At 36.8% G+C, this 25,130-nt stretch overlaps 2 protein-coding genes across 2 annotated transcripts; both read left to right on the top strand.

Annotated features, from left to right (window-relative positions):
* The first annotated feature begins 18,893 nt into the window (after window positions 1-18,893).
* Window positions 18,894-20,097, top strand: LOC108006553 (fibrous sheath CABYR-binding protein-like). The gene is made up of 3 exons (XM_036820790.3): window positions 18,894-19,003; window positions 19,055-19,177; window positions 19,230-20,097. Exon 3 carries the CDS (start codon window positions 19,326-19,328, stop codon window positions 19,776-19,778), a length of 453 nt encoding a protein of 150 aa, XP_036676685.2. The 5' UTR covers window positions 18,894-19,003; window positions 19,055-19,177; window positions 19,230-19,325; the 3' UTR covers window positions 19,779-20,097.
* A 3,750-nt stretch (window positions 20,098-23,847) lies between these two features.
* LOC108006554 (uncharacterized) lies at window positions 23,848-24,719 on the top strand. Its single transcript, XM_036820796.3, has 3 exons — window positions 23,848-23,995; window positions 24,047-24,146; window positions 24,199-24,719. Exon 3 carries the CDS (start codon window positions 24,295-24,297, stop codon window positions 24,634-24,636), a length of 342 nt encoding a protein of 113 aa, XP_036676691.2. The 5' UTR covers window positions 23,848-23,995; window positions 24,047-24,146; window positions 24,199-24,294; the 3' UTR covers window positions 24,637-24,719.
* Window positions 24,720-25,130: the final 411 nt, after the last annotated feature.

Genomic DNA, 25,130 nt, shown 5'->3' with positions numbered 1-25,130 from the left:
GCAAATTGCAAAATGGACACCATTTTTTTGGTTCCTCATTCTTTTTTGGAACATCGTTTTCTCTTTCTAGTTCATAAATATAACTGCTTTTATAAATGCACACGACTGCACTGAAAAAATCTCTTAGAAAATATGTTATAACATCTTAAATTGGTTTGATATTTGTAATTCTTATAATATTTAAAATACAAATTAGCTTATTAAAATATTTATTTGAGGAAAGAAAAAGGTTTTTTAATATTTAAAAGGCTGTTTTATAATTTTAGCTTTATAAAAAAAAGGAAAAACTAATTTATTAAAACTATTAATTTATTTTATACCATTTCTTTCCGTGCTTATAGTTTAGATATGCTGATATGGAGGAGGGGGCGTGGCAGAAAAGGGGAGTTGAGTGGGGGTGACACGCATGCAAAACTTTGTATAGGAAGCAAACCAGTTCAAGTGCTTGGAAAAGTAAAGTCGTCTGGTGACTTAAGTTGTTATAAAAATGCAAATTTTTTACAGCTTTTGCCATTTCCCAGAGCAACATCACGATGAAAAGGGGGGTATGGATATAGAGGAAGGATATGTGTATGCATACATATATGGAACGATAACTACACGAAATGGTTGTAATGATTTTGTCATGAGTTCTGTTGTGGGGCATAAACTAGGCTGGAAATCCACAGGAAGGAGGTCAAAGGACGACCACAAGGATCTGGCTGGGAGAGCTGGATAAGCCGGACATTCTAAGTAGCAGTGGACAGCATTGCTCCTGACAGCCGAATCCCTCGAGTTGTGCTGAGAAGGGTACTATACGGATGGAACGAGGTACAAGGTACGGAACCCACAAATGTATATAACAAATATATAGAAAACTCTTCCTAATATTAAAGGAGTAGGTACACAGTCTAAACCAGTAAAGCTACAGCTTCCAAATTTTCAGGAAATATTCGTTCTGTAGTGTTATTATACACCAATAAATGATTTCCCGCCAAGAAATACCAATCAGGTCAAAATAATTTTTTTTTGAGAATTCAGTATTTTTTTTTTGGCAAAATCCACATCACTAAAAAAATTTGCATTATATATAGATGCTTTTCTTGTTAAAAGGTTACTTTGGTTTTTAAATTTACTACCCAACTCGAATTCAATACATTTCTTTCATCACTGTCTACCAACCCACAAAACTGCTTGACCAAACTAAGAAGACTGGGTTTCTCTCGAAGACCTCCAAATTATGGTCACGTCTTTAGCCAAAGTCTGCTCTTGGCATTCGGCACTTGATAGCCCCGAATATATATTTGTAGCTGACACATGACCCCCTGCGGACGCATTTTGAATACGTTCAGTGATTTTAGTTGTGGCTTTCTAATGCAGTTACTTATTATATGAGTATGTGGTCCTACCGCAGTTTTTCAGACGTTTGCTGCAAGTTACAAGTGTCAACCGCATTTTAGTTAATTTTATTTAGCCAGCAAACATTTCTATTAAACCATAAGAGGTGACAAAATAATAAGTGAGCAGTATCAAGAACATCCTAACCTGGCCCTTTGTAGTAGCCAAATAAATTAGTTCTTAATTTATTTATTTTAAGCCATTTCCCAAGACTTAAAAGGCGCCCAGGAGCAAGGAAAGTGGGAGGTATATTTCCTAAAAATAGGAGGGAATAAGCTGAAAAACAGGGCGAACTGGCGAGGTCCTGCGTGTGTCCTGGCCAGGCTGATGTACGAGAGCATTATGCGATAAATGTGCATTTTTGTGAGTTATTCAAATTATGTATGCCCATCGGTGTGTATCTATCTTGGCCTGCCCCATCGTCCTGAGGTCCTTTGTCCCTCGTCCCTCGTCCTTCGTCCTTCGTCCTGTGCACGGTTCATTTGTGCAGGGCTTGTGCAATTTATGACAGCGTCTAGGATCAGGACATGGAAATATGAAGGCAATAAAATGCCTCAGCCAAAAACTCCGGAACGTGAATGCAAAGGAGCAGTCGCTCGCAAGGGGGCCTTCAAGGATGAAGTGCCCCGTCCTTATCGTTAGCATCCTGGAAAGGTGTTGCAATGCCCATCGAGAATGCCAAGGTGCAACCTATCACAGGATGCCATGCAAATTAGTTAACAACAATTGAATGCGGAAACGAGGGACAAGAGCCACAGACAGTTTGAGCCACCTTCTGATATTCATTTGAATTCAAAACTATGCCAGACATTTCGGCATCAACAGCAAACCGTTGAGAAATGCATTTTAATAATGTTTACTAATGATTTTTTGCAATTTTTAAATTATTTTTCAAAGCTTTAAGGGTAAATATAATAAATTATTAAGGAATGGTACTCGTTTTTTCAAGGGAGTAAAATCGAAAATTACGTTTTCAATTTCTATTTAACATTATTTAGTAGTAAGAATGATACGATACTTTACATTTTTCTGTTTTTTTTGGGATATACTTAATATACTTTTATTATATGTATTTTTGATACCTTGATTATTTTTACACTTAAAGAAATATCTGTTTCCGATACCCATTCTCTCTTTTTTAAGGTTATCCATTAAATCTACATATGTTGTTTAGTTAATTATGGGCTTGGTTGAATCTCTGGGCAAATGTAAAGACAATTAAATTGAGGGGTTGGGAAACTAGGGGGCTGCTTGTCCTTATCGCCAGGATCCCGGGATAGGTGCTATAATCCCGAACGGGAAATGGGGAATGCCTAGGTGCCAACTGTCCTGGGATGTCATGCAAATTAGTTAAGCAGAGATGCCGACATATTTTGATTTTAATTAAAACTTATTCGAGGAATGCCATCAGCAACTGCAAACAGGAATCTTTAACAATAATAAGGCATGACGAGTGTTGCATAAATTTATGCAGCACATAGTGTTGTGAGTGCGTGTGTGTGTGTGAGTGTATCTGTGTGCATCTCCATCTGTATCTGTATCTGTGAGTAAGGACGAAGGATATAGCCCCACCCCCTATATAAAATAGGTAAACAAGAAAACTAACGGTTACAAAACCATATAACAAATTACATTCTGCCGACGCTGGCTGACATATCTTGAAATGGGTGCGAAAGAGAGGGGCTGTGAAGTGCGAGCGAGAGGGATGCTTTGATTATGTGAACCTTGGCGAAATGACTTCTGCTCATTCCACTCATCTCCAGTCGCTTTTCGCCTTTCTTTGACGTCACCATCTTCAGCTTATGGGGCGGCAATAAAAAGCACAACATAAATGAAAGAGCCGCCATTTCGACGGTTTTTTTTTGGCTTGATCGACCATGAGATACCCTGTTTTATGGATTTTTCATTTGGCTCTGAGATCCTAAGATTCTAAGATACTACAATAAATATTTAGCTAGTTGATCTATGTTAAAGAAAAATATATAACACAGAGAGAAAAAACCAAGCACATTGTTCTTGAATTGAGAACATTCGTTCTTAAGAACTGTGTAAGTACCAATGTTCCCTTTTTGAGCTTAATGATCTTAATTCAAGAACCAAATGGTAGGAACTAAAATGTGAAATGAGTTGATTTCGTTCCATTTTCAAGTTGATTTTGGACTTAATTTAAGAACATATTTGTATCAAATGGTATTAAAACAGGTTCTTTTGTACTCTTTCCAGAACTTTTTGGTATCAATAACGTATAAATTGTATACAATTAGATTTAACTAGCTGATCTATATTAATTAATAAGCTTGTTATATTTTTCTACATTTTTCTTTTGAGCTTAGGATTGTTTTTAATATACATGAGATAATACTTACAATTTTTACAAAGTTTTCTTAAAGCCCTGATTTTTTTAGAGCCTAATAGTAATGATATAATGTATCGGTGATAAATCTTATATTCAATTTGTTTTTCTTGTAGTTCTAACCTTTTTTCTTGAAAAGAAATATTACAAATTGACTTTACGATTATTATAAATACTTTTAATGCATTTTTGATATAAGAGACGGCCGTTTTTACTAGTTGCGAAAGTTATAGGTATTTTATCTTAATTTTCGTAGTACTTAATTCCGATACTAAAATACCCAAGTACCTTCAAGGATAATATGCAACCCGAAAGTGCAAGGCTTGTGATGAACAATCCCCAAACCAACGACAAAAACAACAGCAGCCCTATAATATTGCGTAAATTGTGGCAAGTTGTAGCACCCACGAATTTTCCGGCTTATCCTGAAGATGGTACACATATTGAAGATGGGAATATGCGAAGATTTTTCCATTTTACAGCGGCAGAAAACTTTTTAATTATCTGTGCGTGGGTGTGTGTGTACAGTGTGTATGCTGGCAATTAAGGCCCAACCCCATCGTACTGCTCTGTCATCCCCAATCAACTTTATCCCCCATCTCAAGCTAAAATTAAAATTACTTTGGTTTGTGTTTTCGCTCATTTTTGTTTTTCGAGTCGAGTGGGTGGTGCGATTTAATGGGTCACAGGGTCAGCTTTAAGTGACACACACCCACACTCACACTCACACTCACACAATTGGCCACACGTTCAATTCAATTTCCGTTCAATTCAATTAGACGGGGAGGATTTAATTGAAATGCCGCCGATGCCCCCGGCAAAAAAAAAAAACAAAAAAGAAAAACTTGTCAATGGCTCCGCACAAAATGCTGTGCTGTCCAAACATTTTCGCCAGGCTCCTTTGGATGTTAATGCTATTGGTTTCCACAGTGACCGAAATTGATGTCAATTGATATTGATAATCCATGCATTATGCGCGATAAACAAAGTTAATTGAATCAAAGGCGCTGAGTAACCCCCCAATTTATCCCAACCACCCACTCGTTAATGGGGCGTATGAGCAATGTCCGTTAAGCACGAAATGGAATTTCAAATAAGATTAGTGCCCGGATGTCCAGTGGTATCAATGTCGTCGATATCACACGATAGTTAACTTCGCTTTTGTACTGGTTCGGCAGACGGGATCTACAGATCCGATTATATGGTAAGTGGCTGAGTTTTCCTTGATGATTTCCAAATTGTTCTGACTTCTGGCCTTCGATTTTGCAATTTATTGTAGTTTTTTTGTTCTAAAGATTGTATTTTAAAAGAAAAATACTTAATTTAAAATTATATAGCTTTTTAATAACAACTAATAAACAATTGGCTGAATTATATAATTTTTGAAGGGTTTGAAAATATGGTAATAAATTCAGAATATCATCTTTTATTTTTCCCTGTTGGTTTCCCATTTTTTATATTTTTCTGTATTACGTAATAATTAAAAAAGATTTTGGCAAGCAAAAATAAAGTAAATGTGATTTTTGGACAAGGTTAATTTTAATTGAAACACAAGAATAATATATTTTAATCCATTTCAAATTTTATATCATAGTTTTTAAATATAATACATAAATGTTATATATTTTATTTAAAATAAATTTAAAACTATTACTATAAAATAATATATCAAATTAAATAAGCGCTCAGCAATAGCTCTTAATTGTACCAATTGTAATTTATTATGTAGTTGGGTAGTAAAAAATATAGAATATAGAACAAATATGCGTTTTATTATAAATTTATTTTTTAAAGGATGCCAGAAAATGGAAACAAAAAGGAATCCAAATGGTGAAACAAATACCAAAAACTTTCAACTTTAGTTTGATTTGTAATTGAAAACGCTGACCGGACCACGCCTACTTTTCCCAAGAAAAAGAGGCGTAGGAGGAGGGGGGTTGGATGGCCAAACGCCACCTGCCAAGGCGTCAAAATTAAAAAGTTTCGACAGCGCTTCAACAACAATTTGGCAAGTTTCTTGATGCTTGAAATGAACAATAGTTTTAAAATGCCACCAGCCCAGGATAACTGCCCCTGCCCCAAGGAAAATGGGTCTCCAGGAGGGGGCACAGTTTTATGAGCTTGGCAAAAAGTTAGCCAACAATTATTTTTTGTCAGAGCAAACGCAAAAATACGAAAAATCTACATGACACTGAATGAGTTTTCAAAGTTTTCCAGCCAGGATGGGATCCGAAGGTTTAGGTTTTTGGGGTATGGCAAGTTCTGGAGGACAGAGACAAACGCATTATCGTTTGCCATTGGTAAGTGTCTTCGTGTGTGGGGGATGTTGGAATAGTAGAATGGCTCCTTGCCTGGCAAATGTGTGTCTAATGCATTTTGAGGAGTGCGTTCGTACTCCTATTCCCCGGCTAAAGCCATCTAAATGTTCTGTCAAAGCACACAGGCGACCACTTTTACCATTTTCCACTGGGAAAATAAAATTAAATACGTTTATTTCAAATGAGAAAGAAGTTCAAATTACCTCAATGGGGGGGAATTAAACCAAGTGCTTGTGAAAAACCTCCAGTCCAAAAGATTTTACAGATTATGATGGGGAAAATTAAATTCTAAAAAATGTATCATGTTATTATTGTTGCTAAATTGGTATATAAAATGATATATTACCATATTAAATTAAGGATTTTCTGAGTGTTTCTGGGCCTTCTCATCAGCACCCTTTTGCGCCCTTTTCCACATGTGGTTTATCTTAAATTCCCACTGACACTGGACTTTCCCCTCCGCCTTTCCCGATCTGCCACGCCCACTAACTCGGCCAGGAAACGGAAAGAAATCAGGCACTTTCACCCTGAGGGCCAAAACCCCCCCCCAAAAATAACTCATACTACGCCCCTCGTTTACTGCAGCCTCAGTTGTCTGTTCGTTTTAAAACTTTGCGCAATTGTAATTATTTTTCGATTTGCATGCTGCAGTTTTTCAGATGTCCAGCAACTTTACAGCAGCAACTGCAGCAGTTAGGGCAACAGTAACAACAATAAAACTGGCACTTTCAGCTGCCACTTGCAGCAGATTCCACACTCGAAAGCCGCCCCAAAAAAGACCACCCACCACCCACTAAGCCAGCCTCCCATTCACCCACCACCCATTTACCCACCACCCCAAATCCGATGATCCACCGCCCAGACAATGGGGAAAATGCCTGAGCAAATGTTTGGCTTTGTTCGCTTAATTACAAAAATTGCAAAAGCTTCAAATAATTTTGATCAGCTCTCTCTTGCAGCTTTTTCGTGGGATTTTCCAAGCAGGGGCGTGTTAAAGGGGTTTTTTATAAGGAAACCTCGATAAATGCCATTCGATTCCATTTTATTATCAATCAATCAAAAATCCTTGTTTGTAAACTACTTAAAGGTATATATGGGAAGGAAACAGGAATATTATTAAAGAGTATTTAAAGAGGTATTTATTTTTATGGTAAGATCGTATTAACCGGTATTTTTTGGTATTTTTAGTTATTTTTTTTTTGATTTCATCATCATTCAAGTATGTATTTATGTAGGTATGAATAATTATAAGGAAGTTCCCTGGTGGTATTGTAATAGAACCTTTTAAATGTTGGTGACTAGGAAAGAAAGTATGCGAAACCAGGATTTTTTTTTGGTTTGGTTGGTATTTCTTTCTGAAAATATCGCAATCCCCTCTCAAAAATATTCGTAGGGGCGCCTCTGGCCAAAAAGGGGGGCTAACTCAATCTCAGTTCGAGACGTTTTCTTCGGAATGGCCACCATATGAGACCGATTTCTAGTCCAGGGACCCTTCGCCTGATGAAAGTTGCCCGATGAGGAAAAACTTTGCACGCACTTGGCACATTGTTCTTGGAGGTGGTGGTTGGGGGTCATTCGGTGGGTGGCTGGGTGGGTCAGTGGGTTGGCTGTCAAGTGTGCGGTGCTTGTGGTCATCATCAGTCCGGGCAGTCCAAGCCCAAAAACTGAAGGGCGGGATGGGAGAGGGCGGAGCAACATCATCATCGAGTGCATCGAGTGCATGTCTGTACATACATATGTGGGGAAGAGGTGCCAGAAAAGGGAAAAAGTTTTGGGGACTTGGAGATGGAAAACTGGTAGTACGTCTTCTTCTGGCCGAAAACCACCTCCCCTTCAAAAAAGGCAACCAATGTTTAAATGGGAAAAACTGCTACGAAACTTTGAAAAGGGAACACGACAAATGCGGGCATTGGGATAATGGAGAATTTAGGAGAAGAAAAGGGGACAAGGAAAGACAGAGATAAATGGAAAAGAAGAAATATTCCAAGAACAACAAACTACTAATTGGAAAAAGGGAAGCACAAATGGGAGTGTTTCAAAGCATATTTTTTATTTGATTGTTTTTTTAAATATTATAATATTTTATCAAAGATTTATGATTTTAAGAAAGTCTAAAGGGTCTGCTTTTGAATACCTGATTTTAATATTATACTTATGTTTATAACTATTAATATAGATTTCATTTATAGGGAAAACAAGAAAATTGTTAATAGGAACATTTTAACAGAAACGTTTTGAGGTTTTGAGGAACTAGTAAAAAAATACCAAAACTAATCCCTTGTGGAATATACCAGAAAATACCGAAAAATTCACCACAGAATGTTTTCCTTCAGTTCATAAATCCGCATATTTTATCTGCTCAATATTAACTTCGAAGATTACCCGAAAACCCAAGTGATATACCTTAACATTCAACGATTACAGTTTCAATCAGCTAGTATTTCATTTAAGGGGGACATTGTAATTAATTCCGGGTAACCGTCTCGTTTTACACTCTGTTTTCCGGTAACGTCTCAAGTAGCGACATCCGATTGTCCTTTTGGCTTTGGCAACTATAGTGGTGAGTGTTGTTGTGTGTGTGTGTGGGCCTGTTGGGGATAAGTAACCGCAACTCGGAACCCTTTCGCCACCTACCCAGTACCCATAATCCTGGGTCCTGAACCCCAGAACCACTCCCCTGGAGGCTCCAAGCCCATTTTGTTCCGCTGTTGTGGCCTGGCGTCTGAAATTTAATACTTTTGCACATTTTCTAAACTGTCGTTGGCCTTCCCGCCCCCATTTTCCGCCCACCCACTCCCAGGATATGTGTGTGTGTGTGTGGGCCTCTGTGCATTTTTCTATTCCCGTTTTCATCTGTGCAACATTGCCACAGAACGAAGAAGAAGCAGCAGCAGCAGCAGCAGCCGGCAAGGCAAAAGATGGAAAAACAGAAAAAAAAATTGTTTCTGCGTTTTTCTAAAATTAAAAAATACATAAAAAAAACATACAAAAACGCTGCAAAAATATGCGCGCTCCGTCGCTGCTTCATTGCTGCGGTTGACGGCAGCAGCAACACCAATAGCCCCATTACACGGAAAATAATTGTACATTATCAGGATTATATATAAATAAGTTGATTAACTGAATTTTTATTTTTTTTGGTCAAGTTAAATTGTTAAAAGTTTATCTAGGGGGCTAAAATCATTTATTAAGGTGTCTAAAAGTATGCTACCAAATATTTACTTGGATTTATTGGCATAGCATTCCTTTACACGGCCTTAAAAATAATTTCTAAACACCTAATTTATTATTTGAACAATTTGAGACATAAATAAGGATAATAAATAATGTTTTATACAAAAAAAGTGTCTAAAAGTATGCAACACTATATTTACATGAATGGATTAGCGTAGCATACTTTGAGGCAGCATTATAGGAAGTGTCAAAACGCCTCAATTTGTAACAGAAGTAACATCATAAATCTAATAATGATATATTATAATAATGCTAAAAATAGTTTCTAAAGCTGTCTAAAAGTAGGCAACAATGTATTCCCCTGGATTGATTAGCATAGCATACTTTTGGCACCTTCTTAAAATGCTTTCATTTTATTTGGGGAATGTGTGGCATTTATTAGAATAAATGTTGTTTCCAACAAAGTATGCTTTTTATTACATAGCTCCCCATTTTTTCTCTCTCTGCAACAACAGTGGCAGCTGCAACATTGACGTCGCTGCCCGTGCCGCTGCCGAGTTGCAATTTTTATGACATTTCATTTGCATGCCGCGCGCAAAGGCAGCAAAGGGTGGAAGAAGCAGAAGCGGAGCGGCAGCGGCGGCGGCGGCAAAAAGAAATTAAACACAACGGCGTCGAGGGAAAAGTAGTAGAAGAAGAAGTAGTTGGGCGGCGGTGCGGTGGCTGCCATTTTAGTATGCACACGGAATTGCTAACAATATGGCGCCTCGCCTCGCCATACTTTGTAGCCGGCCACGCCCCCAGCTCCCAGCCCCCAAACCCCCAGAAGAACCTCCTCCGCCTTTGGCCTCCTTCACTCGCCTTTGGCCTGATCTCAGAGCTGGGGGAGATTGGAGGATTGGGGAGCCTTGGAGGGTCTGAAGAGCCCGGTGCAAGGGTATTCGCGGCTGGACCTGCTGTTGGCTGCCCAGAATTTATGGCACACTTTCGACCGATAATGCACCTGTACACGGGGTAAAAAAGGGTGCATAAGGCTAATTAAATCTTAATTGTCAATCAGCAGTCAAGTTCTTTAGAGGTGCTAAAGAACCCTCACGCTTATAAAGGTGTCTGAAAGTATGCAGTAAAAGTGTACTATAGATCCAAAAAAAAATGGAGTTGCATACCTTCAGACACATTTTTTTAATTGTTTCTCAGCAAACAAATTCTTTGAAGCTGCCAAAAAAGAAACACTAATAAAAGGTGTCTTAAAGTATGCAGTGAAATAATATGTAGGTATTTTCGAAACAAAATATATTGTTGCATACTTTTAGATACCTTTTCAACGTTAAGTAAAAACTTTCCTTTGTCTTGCTTTCCAGATCCATAAAAATAATCTATGAATTTTTGCTATGTTGTAATTTGTATGTCTCTGAGGCTAATACAATTCTTTGGAGCTGCCAAACTAATTTCACACTTATAAAGGTGTCTAAAAGTATGCAGTAAAAAATATATATAGTTGTTTTCTATTGAAAATATATGGCATACTTCTACAAACCATTTAAATAAAATTTAAGAATTTTCCTTTCGCTTAAAAATATATATACATTTTTGATTTAATATTTTCTAGTTTTTAAAGCTAGTTTATTATCAAAGCTTCATGAAATATAGGTCCCTTAAAAGTTTAAAAGACTCAAGTTCTTTAAAAAGTATTTTGAATAGTTCAAGCTAGGATTTTAAAATAGAAATATAATCATAAAGTTTTTAAAAAAGATATTTTCCAAACATTGTCTTAAAAACAAGGTGTTTCATTAAGAAAAGGATATACTATAATCAAAAAATAAACTTTAGTAGTCTTAAGAGGTACGTCCCCTTCGATCAGTTCCCTTTGTCACTCACCATTCGGAGCTGTTGTTCCCCAAAAGCTTAGCTTGCGCTGGCAGTGTTTGTATTTTTTTAATTAATTCAGTTTTGAGCAATTAGTTTTGATGCGTTGCATTTAAAATTAATTGCAGCAGCGTTAATTGGCTGCAATCTGCCACCCCCACTTTCACCGCCACTTCAACTTTCACCGCCCCTTCCGGATGTTGGGAGCTTAGGCAAGAAGGAGTTGGGAATAAATCAACTAAAAAGTGCACAACCCACAAAAATGTTTCCTCTGCGGCTCATTAAAGGTTAATTTGTTGAGTGCCGCCGAGGGGGTGTGTGGATTTTATTTTTTCTGGATAACGGATGAGAGCTGCCTTGTCGCTGAAATGCAAAATTAATTATATATGACTGTGTAATTGCCAGCCGCTTTCCATTCTCAAACTTCCACTGGAAGAGACCGTAATGTAACACACATGCTCGCATAGCTAATCAATTTAATGTGACATGCCCCACCGTCCTGTCACTTTCTGGGCCTAATTACCCATCGTTGTGGTTGCCCATTGAAAATTTCGAGCTTGAAAACCGAGCCTCGAAATCATTGATTCCCTAAAAAAGGGTAGAGGCATCTCATTACCTTTCACACAGCCGAAAAATCCAAATACCTGTAAGCCTAGCTTTGAAAATGTGATTAAAAACAAATAAATTAAAATTAAGAAGTTAAAATATTCAACAAGAACTAAGTCATATCTAATGGTTTAAGTATTTAACAAATCGAGCAAAAACACCTCTTGACGAGTTAACAAACTAGTGACGGTCGCACCTTCAACATACGAAAGTTATGGTATCAACTTTTGTGACAAATCCACTAAATGAATACTACATTTTTGATTGGTTATTCGATGATTTGGTGATTCGATAATTTTATGATCCAATTATTCGGTGATTTGATGATTCGATAACTAGATTCATCAATATCGTACATCTTTTTCGCTAGTCATGAATATTTTATTCAATGAGAAAATTTTAAAAAGTGTATTCATTTAGTGGATTGCATTCGATCGGACCATTACAGTAGATTTTTATTCCGCCTTCTCACACTCTCCTGGAGCGCTTCGTCACTACGCGGATTGCCTTCCACAGTTTCCAATTATTATAAAAACCCATAACATTTTTTATCAGTGCATGTCCCAGACATCTTCTCTCCTTTATGTGCTCATTACAGTGACTTTGGCAGGGGAGCCATTGACAAGGCAACTGAGGCCCACGAAAACAGTGCCAGCGGTGCGTATGCGTAATATCAAATAAAGATGGTCCGCACGTTCGTGTGTTTAGGTGTGGGCAGGTGGGCGAGTGTCATGTATTTGCTAATTAGAGTACGGTTGCGGTTTTCCTTTGCAAAATGTCATAAATTCGACAACGAACAGAATTTCACACACTGAATACTACACCAATGGTGTTTTTTTTTTGGGCACCTAGCCTTTGGCTTTTGTTCTGGGAAATGCGGTTGTGACAACCGAGGGCTCACTGTGTCCCCGATGACATCCCATAGCTTTTTCACCATTGGTGTGGCTACTGTGGTAGGGTTAGCAAAAACCTATCTTCCATTTATATGGGCTTCGCTCTCTGGCATGCTGGTCAAGTTTTGTTTTCGCACAAGGTAAAACAATGGATGCATTTGCAGATGAGCTGGTGGGTCATTCATTATTCATTATTCGCTTTATTTAGGGCTGAAAATATTTTCCGTGCTACTTGGAAATAATGAAAGGATTTTTCCTTATGACTTTTGACTATGATTTCATTATGATTATTCTTTATAATTAAAACATATTTAGCTTAAACTCTATCAATACCTACAGAAGTAATGAAAAAAATAAGTTTTTATTAAAAACTCTGCCCTATTTAATATTTTATTGAGTCTTTTCTCAAATAGCCATCATCTAAAAGCATACAATTTGTATTAATTTATCAAAAACAGAATTTAGACATATTTATATGTATATGTATATAAACAGCAAAGGTAATTAAGATGCATTTAAACCGAATTAACTGAACATGTAGTTGCCTTGCATATCAAAATTTTAATTGTTTGTCGACTTGCTTTCAATTTAATCGTTTCTACAAATATGTTTCGAATTCCAGACAGTTTGCTCAGGTATTTTAATGAATATAATTTGCTATTATCTTGGAGTGTTTAGATTAATCTTATGGAACAAGTTAACATTTTTGGCATTTAGTGAGTGCATATTCCAACCCATTTTCCCCAACCATTTCCGATGTTTTCTGCCATGCCCTGCGGCCTTTGCTTTGATTTTGCGTTGGCTTTATTTTTTTTTTTGTCTGTCGACTGCTCTTTTGCTGTTTGCATTTGGCATTTGGCGGCCTGACTTGCAGCTGCGACGCCTCCGATGATGAACGCCCCCTACTCCCCTATAAATATTCCTCAAAGTCCCCGGATCGCCAGAGGGTCCAGCGAAAGGGTCATGGGGTCATGAGGCTGGCCTGGCTTGTTTGCACCCGGCAACTTGTGTTTCATTCTATGTGTTCTGCATTTTGTTTGACAACATCAGACTTCTTTGGCATAATCAACTCGACGATGAATGTGTGTTCGTTTTTGTGTGTGTTTATATTTGTATATATAATATTTATTTGCCCTGCAGTACCTTTTATAGCCTTTTTGGCAGTGAATCACATATAAATTTGAACCACCTTTAATCACATTGCTATCAGTAAATCATCACCATCTTCCATTACTTTTCTACCGCTTTATCATCAACAAATCATCACATAATAATAAAAGGTAATGAGCTAAACACCACTTTATTTTTAGGGAATACGAAAATTATCAGCATTTAATAAATAAATTACTTAAAATCTTTCTATCGACTTCTTTGATCAAGGCATCATTGTCTCTATAAAAGAGAATAAGCTTATAACTCAGTACCATAAACAAAAAAAGAAATTTTCATCCCATTTCCATCAGCAAATGATTACCCTTTTCTATATATTTTCCACCGCTTCATCATCATCAAATCATATCCATTTCATCACATTTTCATGGCTAAATCAACACAATTTCCATCACCTAATAATCATCGCACACAATCATCAACAAAAAGATTAATTTTCATCGCATCATGTACAGTAATATAATTTAAATTTAATCCAATTTTAGGCCTTTTAATAACGTTAATTTGTATATATTTGTTATATTTTTCCAGATTTACTGGTTGTGTAGTCCTGGCACGATTTCACTTGGCTATCCAGCATTTATTATCGCTCCAGATCGGTGGTGTGTGTGTGTTAATGCATGCACACATGAGTGAGTATTAAACAATGGCCTACAAACTGACGGAGTGACTAAGTGACCAACTGACTGACTGACTAACTGACTAACTGCCGAGTGTTATTTAATTACGCTCAAACAAAATTCAATTGAATTTCCTTTGCATCTGATTGTGGGTGTGTGTGTGTGGGGAGATCTCGACACTAATACCAGCATGCACTGCCACGCCCAACACCTCCCACACACACACACTCTCACACACACACACACAGGATGCAAACACATTTCGTTATACAAAATAAACAAATCAAATTAGAATTAATGTTGAATAATTAGTCGCAACATAACGCATTGGGGGCATTTGCGATTGCGATAGGACCTGCAATTCGTGGATTTTGTGGGTTGCATTAATGTCCTTGCCACTGTATGAGTGTGTGTGTGTGTTGTGTGCCTGTGTGTGTTGTGTGTGCTCAATGGCATGCAAGTGGTTTGTTTGTTAAACATGTAATTTGATTTTGAACTCGCTGCCGCAAGAAATGGTCACCAGTTTCAGGGGACAAAGGCTGCATGGGCAGTTTCGAGGTGGCTGTGCCAATATTAGAACTGCCAAACTACTTGCAAAATCACCAGTACATTATACATTTTAAATTTAATTTAAAGCGTTTTGAGCCCCATTTCCAGACCAAAATGTTTAAACTATAGTGCAGAGTTGCATTTAGAAGTAGTATTTTTTTAGTATTTATTTTCGTTGGTATTATTTTCCAACAAAATTGCTTAAAATCGCACAAAAAATTCTGAACTAATTCAAATTTAAACTTTAAAATTATTATTTTAAAGAAAAAACAATTCATTTTAAAATCTCTACATATTTTTATGATTTTTAAAAGACTAAAACTTGTTTTATCATATTTTATATTATTGTTTAAGTAAATGCATAAAGTCATATAATGATAAATAGAGAACAAAACTCGCCTTGGAATGCAAGAATTGGAATGCTGCCTATTATTTCAGGATTTCCATTTGCTTTCATGGCAATCCTAGATTGGCTGCATTGAAAATTTCATGGGGATTATAATTTTAGGGGACTCCCCAAACAATAAGTTAGAAGCCTCTTTCACCAGAAATTCTGAAAGCGCTTGCCTTTCTTGGAACAACCAAATGTTTACTCATTATAATTAGGAATAAATACCTACGTACCTAATGTTTTGTATTTAAAATTCAAATCAGATAAATCAGGTGAAATAAAATACTAGAAAATATCACTCATACGACCAGTTGGTTTTGTTAAGTTTATCTGTATTTTCGTTGTTATTTTCTTAATGAAGAATATATATTTATAATGTTTTATAAAAATATTAATATGGTTATTTGTCTTACAAGCTTACATAATTGCTCAAAAATTTGAAAAATATGATCCTAAGAGCCTCAGGTTCTTTCGCGATGGCCCATTCAATCACAGTCATAATTATTGTGCTTGAATTCGGAGCTCCTGGCTTTGTGAGCCTTCATTACCCACCTAATGCTAATTGATTGCGCCCGGTTGTTCCCACCCACTTAAATTTCCATTCCTCATTTCCCATTAGCCGTTTTCCTTATCGCGCATACGACGCGTGTTCGGCGTGTGTGAAAGATTGTTTGACTTGGCACAGGGTTTTTTCCGGGCCACGCAAAATATATATATATATATATATATGAGGAAAAAAATCAAGGAAAATTGCTAAATGCTGGCACGCCCCCTCTGCGCCCTAAAAACGAAATCAGGACATGCTGAAGGTGGCGCAGAAAGAAACAAGATGGAATATCTTTTAAGCCGTAGTCGGTAACTTGCCGGCTTTAATGGCAGCGGCTTAGAGTCCCCACTCTCCGGCTCTTTTATTTTGTGCATAATTGAAATTTATGCTTAAATACATTCAACGAGCTGCTGAGCGGCTTATGATCCTACCCCGGCATCCTTCGCATCCTTCGCATCCTTTGCATCCTTTGCCATTCGGGGAATGCGGTGCGTGTGTGTATTTTGCATATTTAACTTTGCATTTGAGCGCTAAGCTTTCTTAGTTTATTATTTAAACAGAAACAGGCGAGCGACGCTGACAGCGATGACGACAACGCGACGAGCTGGCAAGGATTGCCGGGCCAGGGGCGGGTAAAAAGGGGGTCAAAGGGGGTCAGGGTGCCCAGGATATTGTCCCGGTTATTATTATGCCAAGTAGCTGCGTCTCTGTGTGCCTCTCTACACTCAACGCAACCAAGTCAAGGTTGGAAGGAAAATATTTAAATACGATGTAAATATGTTGATGGTTAAAATAATTAGGTTTTGAAAGAGGGTAGAAAAATATATAAATAAAATTAAAATATTTTAGTTTAAAATAAGGGTAGAAATATATATAAATAAAATGAAAATGTTTTGATAGCTGCTTGCAGGTTAACTACTTTGAATGGGTAGATAAAAATATATACTTAAATATATTTAAAACAACTTCTTAGTATTTTTTAAGTTAAAAAAACTAGGGAGTATTCCTAGTATAAGATATGGGAGTATATTATCAGATACTTTTAAAAAAGGGCAATAAAAATAATTAAATTTTAAAATAAAATACAGAAGCTTTCCTTATTAACATAATCCGGTGATTTCCATAGGCATATTTTCTAATATTAAAATTTTAGAAGTTAGTTAGTATTTAATACTTATTCGTGATGTGTAAAAATATTGCGATAATTTATGATTACATCTTGAAAAAATAAAATATAATACAAGTTTATAAAAATTAACTTAATATTAACAAGCATATTTTAGCCATGTTTTCACAGTTTTTAATTATCTTAAGCTTTATAAAATATATAATTTTTAAAAACATTTATTTTAACAAAATTAGCTTTGTTGATAAGCCTAAAGAAATTTGATATGATCTTAAACCTAGAGAAAATAATTAGAAGTGCCCCCCAAAGTACTCGTAATTTCTCCGAGTGTATGTGTGTGTGGTGAGTATTTAGCGTGCGTGAAATTGAGATAAATGTCGCCAGAATTATGACAAGCAGGCGGCCCCAAAAGCCCAAACCCCGGCCAAAAACCCGGGCAAAACCCAAGATAAAACCCGGAGACAAGTCAGCCCTTAGACCAGCCCAATTCCAGCCCACAAGTCGCGATTCGCGAGTGACGCAGTCAGCGGAATATGCAAATTATTTTAGAATTGTTTGGCGTGCCGCCCCCTTAGTCACCCACCTGCTGTCTGCCCCCTTTTTTGGAGCTTTTCCACCGCCTCTGCCCGGCTCATTGTCATTAAGATTGCGAATTAGCATTTGTAAGGCATTCTGCATAGGCTCAGCTGCGAAGGCCAACGCGGCTTAAAGAGCAGCTCAGCCTGTGTCAGTTCGCCGGATGATTGAGTGCACGCAGGTGGATGGAAGCGATGGCAGTTCGCAGGACGAAGGGCGAATTCGCAGGATGCTAATCCCGGGGAGTGCCAGGAAGTGGATCCCGAAGATACCTAGGCAGCACTGGGGTAGCCCCTTACATTCTAAATAAAAAATTTAATTTTAAATATATTTTGTTATCTATTTATTTATGTAGTACTCTAGCTTCGAGGCCATTATGAACCATTTTTTCTAGCTTGAGCTACTACTAGTAGGCTTAAATTAAGGTTAAGGCTATTAACATTCTTTATTAGGAAATTGAAAATATAAAAACTATAAATGTTATAATAAGATAGATACTTAGTAGCCTCTTGCAAATTTTTGTAGAATAAATGTAGGGTATTTAAAACCAGAGAGCTTGCAACAGTGATTATCCACGTCTCCCGTCTTTTAAGTATTTATTTAATATACAAGCATTTAGATTATCTTGATTGATTGGTATTATATATTTTGTAGTGCCTTTATTTTATTCAGTGTTTATAATAGCATTTCGCATTTTACTGAATGTCTTTAAAGGCATATATTATTATTTTTAGAAAATCAAATAATACTTATTTAAGCAAAACATAAAAATAAAATAAATAATACCAATGGCTCTCTTTCAATAAATTTTGTAGTAAAACATTAATTCAATAACAGGAATGGCAAAACTGATTAATTTTTTAATGTTCCGTTTCCATTTTAAATATTTTAATTTTATTTTAAATGTTATAATTTATAAATCTAATTTAAATTTCTTATTAATTTTAGACAGGAAGAATACATGGCATTTAATAAATAAATTAGTTGTTATTCAGACGGGTTAATGATTCCTTGAATTGAATATTATCAACAACTTATCAATTGTAAGTAAAAATTGTAAATAAGATGAGTACTTTGACCTGGCTAACGTGTCATATGCGTAATTTCTGCATTCCATCTTACATCTTATGGCCTTTAAAGCGTTGGGAGTATCTGCAGTTAGCTTGGGCATCAAACCCTTTAGTAGTTTATCATTGCAAGTAAATTCTGGGCTAGAAACAAACCGGGGTGAGTGATAAAGAAGGGACAATCTGGAAATATCTTTGGAGAATCGTGACTGATATGATAAGTGTGCCCGCATAAGTTAGGGCTTAACGACTCCCAGCGATCTGGCAACACTAATTCTGGCAAACCCTAAAGCTGTGCGTCCACATTAAGTGTCTGTCAAAAATCTGTCGACTTTATTTTCTCAGAATTGAAAATTGGTTTTCACTGGAGGTAAGCACATAAAAACTTTTATTAATCTCAATTAACGTATTTGGGGTCTAGGATCAAAGTGTTAAGTGGTTTTCAGCAGCGGTAAGAAGCATCGAGACGACGAATTAAAGAAAAATCTGTCTAGATATTGAGTGCCGATTTATTTTCTCAACTGAAAATTGGTTTTCGCTGAAGGTGAGCACATAAAAACTTTTATAAATCTCATTTAACCTATTTTGGGGTCTAGGATCAACGTGTTAAGTGGTTTTCAGCAGCGGCAAGAAGCACCGAGTTAACGTATTAAAAAAAATTCAGCCAGCAAACAATTGCACAAGTGAACAAAATGGCCGACATGCCCGACCTTGACAGCAATGAATTTTTCAACCAGAAGGAAGAAAAAGAAGCATCAATGAACGAGGAGGTTCCCATTGAGACCGTAGCCACCGAGCCCGAGACTGCAGCTCCCGAGATGGCGGCTCCCACCGCCAAGGATGAGAAGCCGGAGATCGAGGCGGATCCACCTGGCAACACCGATGTGAAGGACCTGGAGAAGGCCTTGATGGACGGGGAATCCTCCAAGAAACCCGACTTGGATCAGCAGGCCAGTGGCGAGGAGAAAGAAAACGAATCTAAGGATAATTCCTTGCCAAAGCGCCTCTTTCAGGGTTTGGAAAATGATTCGGCCCCTCCACCGGCTAAGCGAGCAAAGCGTCGGGAGCCGGAAGACATGGAATCGGAGCCCCAAACTGAGGTCCCTGCTGACCTTGCCAATGATGTGGATCGCCCTCAAACCTGAACTACCATCTACCATCTCTACGCATCGCAGCTACTCCATTTACTACATCAAACAATAACATGCTGACAATTCTAAATTACATTTCATTCAATTACTGCATTGTACTTAAACTAAATCAACACTCACCAAAATAAACTAACTAAATACCATATGATTGCTCTAAACAACTAATTGATAGTTTGCATAGTTGATAAACTAAATCTAACTAACTAAAATGTTATAATCAATAATCAGAAAGATACTTAGTAGCCTCATGCATATTTTTTTATAATAAATTTAGGGTATTTAAAACCAGAGAGCTTGCAACAGTGATTATCCACGTCTCCCATCTTTTAAGTATTTATTTAATATACAAGCATTTAGATTATCTTGATTGATTGATTGATTTCGCATTTTACTGAATGTCTTTAAAGGCATATCTAGTTTTAGCAAATCATATAATAAAGAAATCTTAATCATTTAAGCAGAACATACAATAAAATAATTAATATCAATGGTTCTCTTTCAGTGGATTTTTTAGTAAAACCTTAATTCATTAACAGGAATGGCAAAACTGAATACTTTTTTAATGTTCCGTTTCCATTTTAAATATTTTAATTTTATTTTAAATGTTATAATTTATAAATATAATTTAAATTTTTAATTAATTGTAGCCAGGAAGAGGTTATCCATGGCATTTAATAAATAAATTAGTTGTTATTCAGAGGTGGTAATGATTCTTTGAATTAAATATGATCAAAAACTTATCAATTGTAAGTATAAATTGTAGGTAAGATGCGTATTTTGACCTGGCTAACGTGTGGATGCTTGATTTCAGCTTTCCTTCTTACAACTGTGGCCTTTAAAGCGTTTGGAATATCTGCAGTTAGCCTGGGCATCAAACCCTTTAGCAGTTTATCATTGCAAGTAAATTCTGGGCTAGAAACAAACCGGGGTGAGTGATAAAGAAGGGACAATCTGGATAGGAATAGGGGAAGTAAGGGCTCCAGGGGGCTAGGCGTGCTGTTAAATCTGTTTGCCGTCATGTGGCCACCGATGTTGATTGTCCGCCCCGGCACTTCCAGTCTTCCATCTCCATCTCCATTCCCAGCACCATTTCCATCCTGCTCGAGAATTGCCCGAGAATTCCGGACTCTCCCATTCGATTCCCCCCGGCCAAGTTGTGTGTTTTTATTGTTTTACGAGGCCTGGCAGCAGCTGCGTGGGCAACTTTAAACATGGCTGCCCGGGTCCTTAGTTCTGGGTTCTGGGCTCTGGATTCTGAGTTCTGGGTCCTCGGGGCATCTTGGTGTTGCAGCTGCAACAATTTCATAAACTGCTGATGATGCACAGCGAACAAAGTTTCACAGAGCTGATAAAGAAAGGGGGCAAGGGCTTCGAGTTTCCCTGCTGTTTCCCTGCTTTTGGGTCAGCGTCTCAGGGTTTATCAGCTGTTCTCGGAACCCCCGTCCCCCGACTAGGATTTAAATAAACGGGCCAGAGATGCAGATGCAGATGGTTATGATGGTTCTGGGATGGCAGGTTAGTATTTAACATTCATGAGCTTGGCTGCCCATCAATAAAATCGCGTTTCAAGGGCCTGCCACTTTCTGAAACGCTCTTTTCTGAGGCTGTTTGCGAACATTTATCAAGAATTTTAATAATTTCCTATTTTTTCCTAACATTTAAGATAATAATTATACAACTTTTTCAAAAATATTTAAAGGAAAGTATTAAATAAATTCTTAATCTATAAGCAAAATCAAAAATAAAATATGGTACGCAACAATAATAGGTAAAATATTTCTTATATATTTTTGATCAGTTTCTTCTTCCATTTTTACAATTTTAAATTTAATTTTAAAATCAGAAAGGCAAAAAAAAAAGAGAAGAAAACTGATTGTAATATGCAGCAAAATTAAATAAAATAGATTATTCTTTTTGACTTGGTATATTTTATTAACCACATCTAATATTTTAAAAAAAGAAACAAAATGTCTATTGCAAGCATAAACAAAATGTTTAATAATTTATTTTAAAAATTCTGAAAAATATAAATAAAATACTTAAGACAATTTTCTCAAATTCCGTTTCTTTCATTTTCATTATAAAAAATTCTATCAGCCTTATAGCTTCTATAAAATTTATATAATTTTTATAATACTCATTCGTTGTAATGTTTCCTTAAAAATAAATTCTTTGCTTATATACACTCTTGGAATTTCGTTTCTAACTGACATTGATTGGTTCTCATTAAAGATTGTCGAAGCAATAAAATCACCTGTAATCCATTAGCTGATTAATGGCATTTTATTGCTTCGCCTTCAATGAACTGCATTAATTTCTTCGGAAATTCGACACTTTAAGCGCTGCTTTGCGGTGGCAATATTTCCAGCAATTAAGCCGGGGGAATTAATTAACTAACCATTGGTGGTATTACATTTCGATGGATTCCCAAGAATCGGAATTCCATCCAAAGGTCCACTACAATGCATTCTTATTGCCTTTGTGCACAAATTATTGCTTATTGGAATGGACAAAACTTTTGATTGCAATTGTAGTGCCTGCATCTCTGTCGCGCTATTTTTTCATTCGCATTTTTTGCATAATTTGATTTTGCTGTTTTTGCATGATTTCAAAATAAACATGGAAAATTCGACGGCTTCGCATTTTCCTTGCAGGCAAAGGGAACAAAAAATTTGCCAGTTTCGTGCAGAAAACTTTTCACTAGTTGAACTTCTTTGGAGGAAAAGTTTTCGCCGTATTTTGTTGTGTTTGCTGTCGTCTCCATTTCCCCATTTCCCAACCTTTCCCCCCCCCCCCCATTTTCCCCAAGACTTTGAGCTGAGGGGCGTGGCACAAAGGGGGCGCTCTTGCGTTGTAGTAAAATAAATATTTGCATGTGTTGTGCATATTGTTTTTCGCATCCTCCTCCATCGAACTTTTCCTTTTTTTTTTTGCCTGCATAGTTTATTGGAAAAGCGCGGCGGGGGAGGGGCGTAGTGAAGGGGGGGAGGTTTTTCCGAGGGGTCAAGTGTACTCCGGAGGTGCATCTCGTGTAAAGTGCAATTGATTGCTGTTTAAGTGCGTTTTCATGTTTCATGCATTGAATGCCCTGTCATATTTGCTGTTCTCCAGCTTCCTTTCCTTTTTGATCCCCCTTTGAGCCCTTTTGGCCCCCTGCCACGCCCCTTTTGGGCACACCCCACCCCCCCTGGAGTGTTCCAGATGGTTAATCAGTCAAGTGACGTAAGCGAAATTATGTTTAATGCACGCCATCGACGCATAACATCTTCTTTGGAAGGTTCCCTTCGGAGGTTCGGATTGCCGGCATTGTTGCAATGCGTCAATGTAACAAATTGCCCAGCCAGCAAAAATGAACAGCGATTATGGGTTCCAAATCATCGAAATATAGAGTGCCTTACACAAAAAATTGTGGGTTTGACACCTTTTTTAAGGCCCCAAAAACTATAAATTCTGAGGGTAATATTAAAAACTGAACAAAGAAAAGTTCCACTCTTCTAAAAATGATGGGTTAATATTTTAAATATATTTTATATAATTATAGACATATATGTAAACCTAATCCAAGTAAAAATAGTTATACATTGTAAAGCCAAGTAATCTACAAAGTGTTCCTAAAGTGTATGCCCACTTAAACATTTGCAAAATATATTAACTCCAATTCCATATGGAATTTATAATCTTTATAGGGAGACAATTTTGTTCCTTACAATAAATGTATACATATGTTTTAAATATATTCAATATAATAATACAAATAAATATAAGCTTGACCAAGCTAAAAATAATTTTACAGTATAAAATATTTATTTTCTACAAAGTTTCATGTGTAAAATGTAAAAAATGTTTTGGGTTGAAAAATTAACGAAAAATGTTGGTTGAAAATTAACTAATAGATTTAATTAAAAGAAAAAGATTTCATACTTTATATTAATTGATAGAAAGTGCTTTCTTTTTATACTCTTCTTAAATCAAGATTGATTTTGGCACGGTGCCTTTAACAGAGTGCTGTTAAGAAATATCTTTGGAGAATCGTGACTGATATGATAAGTGTGCCCGCATAAGTTAGGGCTTAACGACTCCCAGCGATCTGGCAACACTAATTCTGGCAAACCCTAAAGCTGTGCGTCCACATTAAGTGTCTGTCAAAAATTTGTCAAGATATTGAGTGTCGAAAAAAAAATCTCACAATTGAAAATTGGTTTTCACTGAAGGTAAGCACATAAAAACTTTTATAAATCTCAATTAACCTATTTGAGGTCTAGGATCAAAGTGTTAAGTGGTTTTCAGCAGCGGTAAGAAGCACCGAGACGACGCATTAAAGAATTTTTTTTTCTCACAACTGAAAATTGGTTTTCACTGAAGGTAAGCACATAAAAACTTTTATAAATCTCATTTAACCTATTTTGGGGTCTAGAATCAAAGTGTTAAGTGGTTTTCAGCAGCGGCAAGAAGCACCGAGTTAACGTATTAAAAAAAATTCAGCCAGCAAAAACTTGCACAAGTGAACAAAATGGCCGACATGCCCGACCTTGACAGTGATGAATTTTTCAACCAGAAGAAAGAAAATGAAGCATCAATGAACAAGGAGGTTCCCATTGAGACCGTAGCCACCGGGTCCGAGGAGCCCGAAATTGCAGCTCCCGAGATGGCGGCTTCCACCGCCAAGGATGAGAAGCCGGAGATCGAGGCGGATCCGCCTGGCAACACGCGCATTTTTCAAGATTTGGTAAATGATTCGGCCCCTCCACCGGCTAAGCGAGCAAAGCGTCGGGAGCCGGAAGACAAGAAACCGGAGCCCAAAACCGAGGTTCTTGCTGACCTTGCCAATGATGTGGATCGCCCTCAAACCTGAACTACCATCTACCATCTCTACGCATCGCAGCTACTCCATTTACTACATCAAACACTAACATGCTGTTAATTCTAAATTATATTTCATTTAATTACTGCGTTGTACTTAAACTAAATCAACACTCACCAAAATAAACTAACTAAATACCATATGATTGCTCTTAACAACTAATTGATAGTTTCCATAGTTGATAAACTTATAATTTGTCCTATATATCAGGTTAATTCAGGTTACCTTGTCCGTTTCTACGTAAACTAGTCTCAATTATAAGGCTATCGGCATGAAACCTTTCCAAAAGTGGTATTTCTATTCCTGGTAGTATATACGTCGGAACAAGCCGGATTAGACAACTACATCCCAAAGCTCCCATAGGGATGATCAAAAAAATATTTTTAAATAACGTAAAAAAATTATAACTTTGGTGTTTTTTGCCATATTAACTTCAACTCTTGGAATTATTATTCTTTTAACATTTTAGAACTTTGAATAATATT

This window comes from Drosophila suzukii, chromosome X (genome assembly GCF_043229965.1).
Source record: "Drosophila suzukii chromosome X, CBGP_Dsuzu_IsoJpt1.0, whole genome shotgun sequence".
NCBI classification, from domain to species: domain Eukaryota; kingdom Metazoa; phylum Arthropoda; class Insecta; order Diptera; family Drosophilidae; genus Drosophila; species Drosophila suzukii.
The sequence above is the reverse complement of the archived record's forward strand: the minus strand, read 5'-3'. Positions and strand labels throughout refer to the sequence as shown.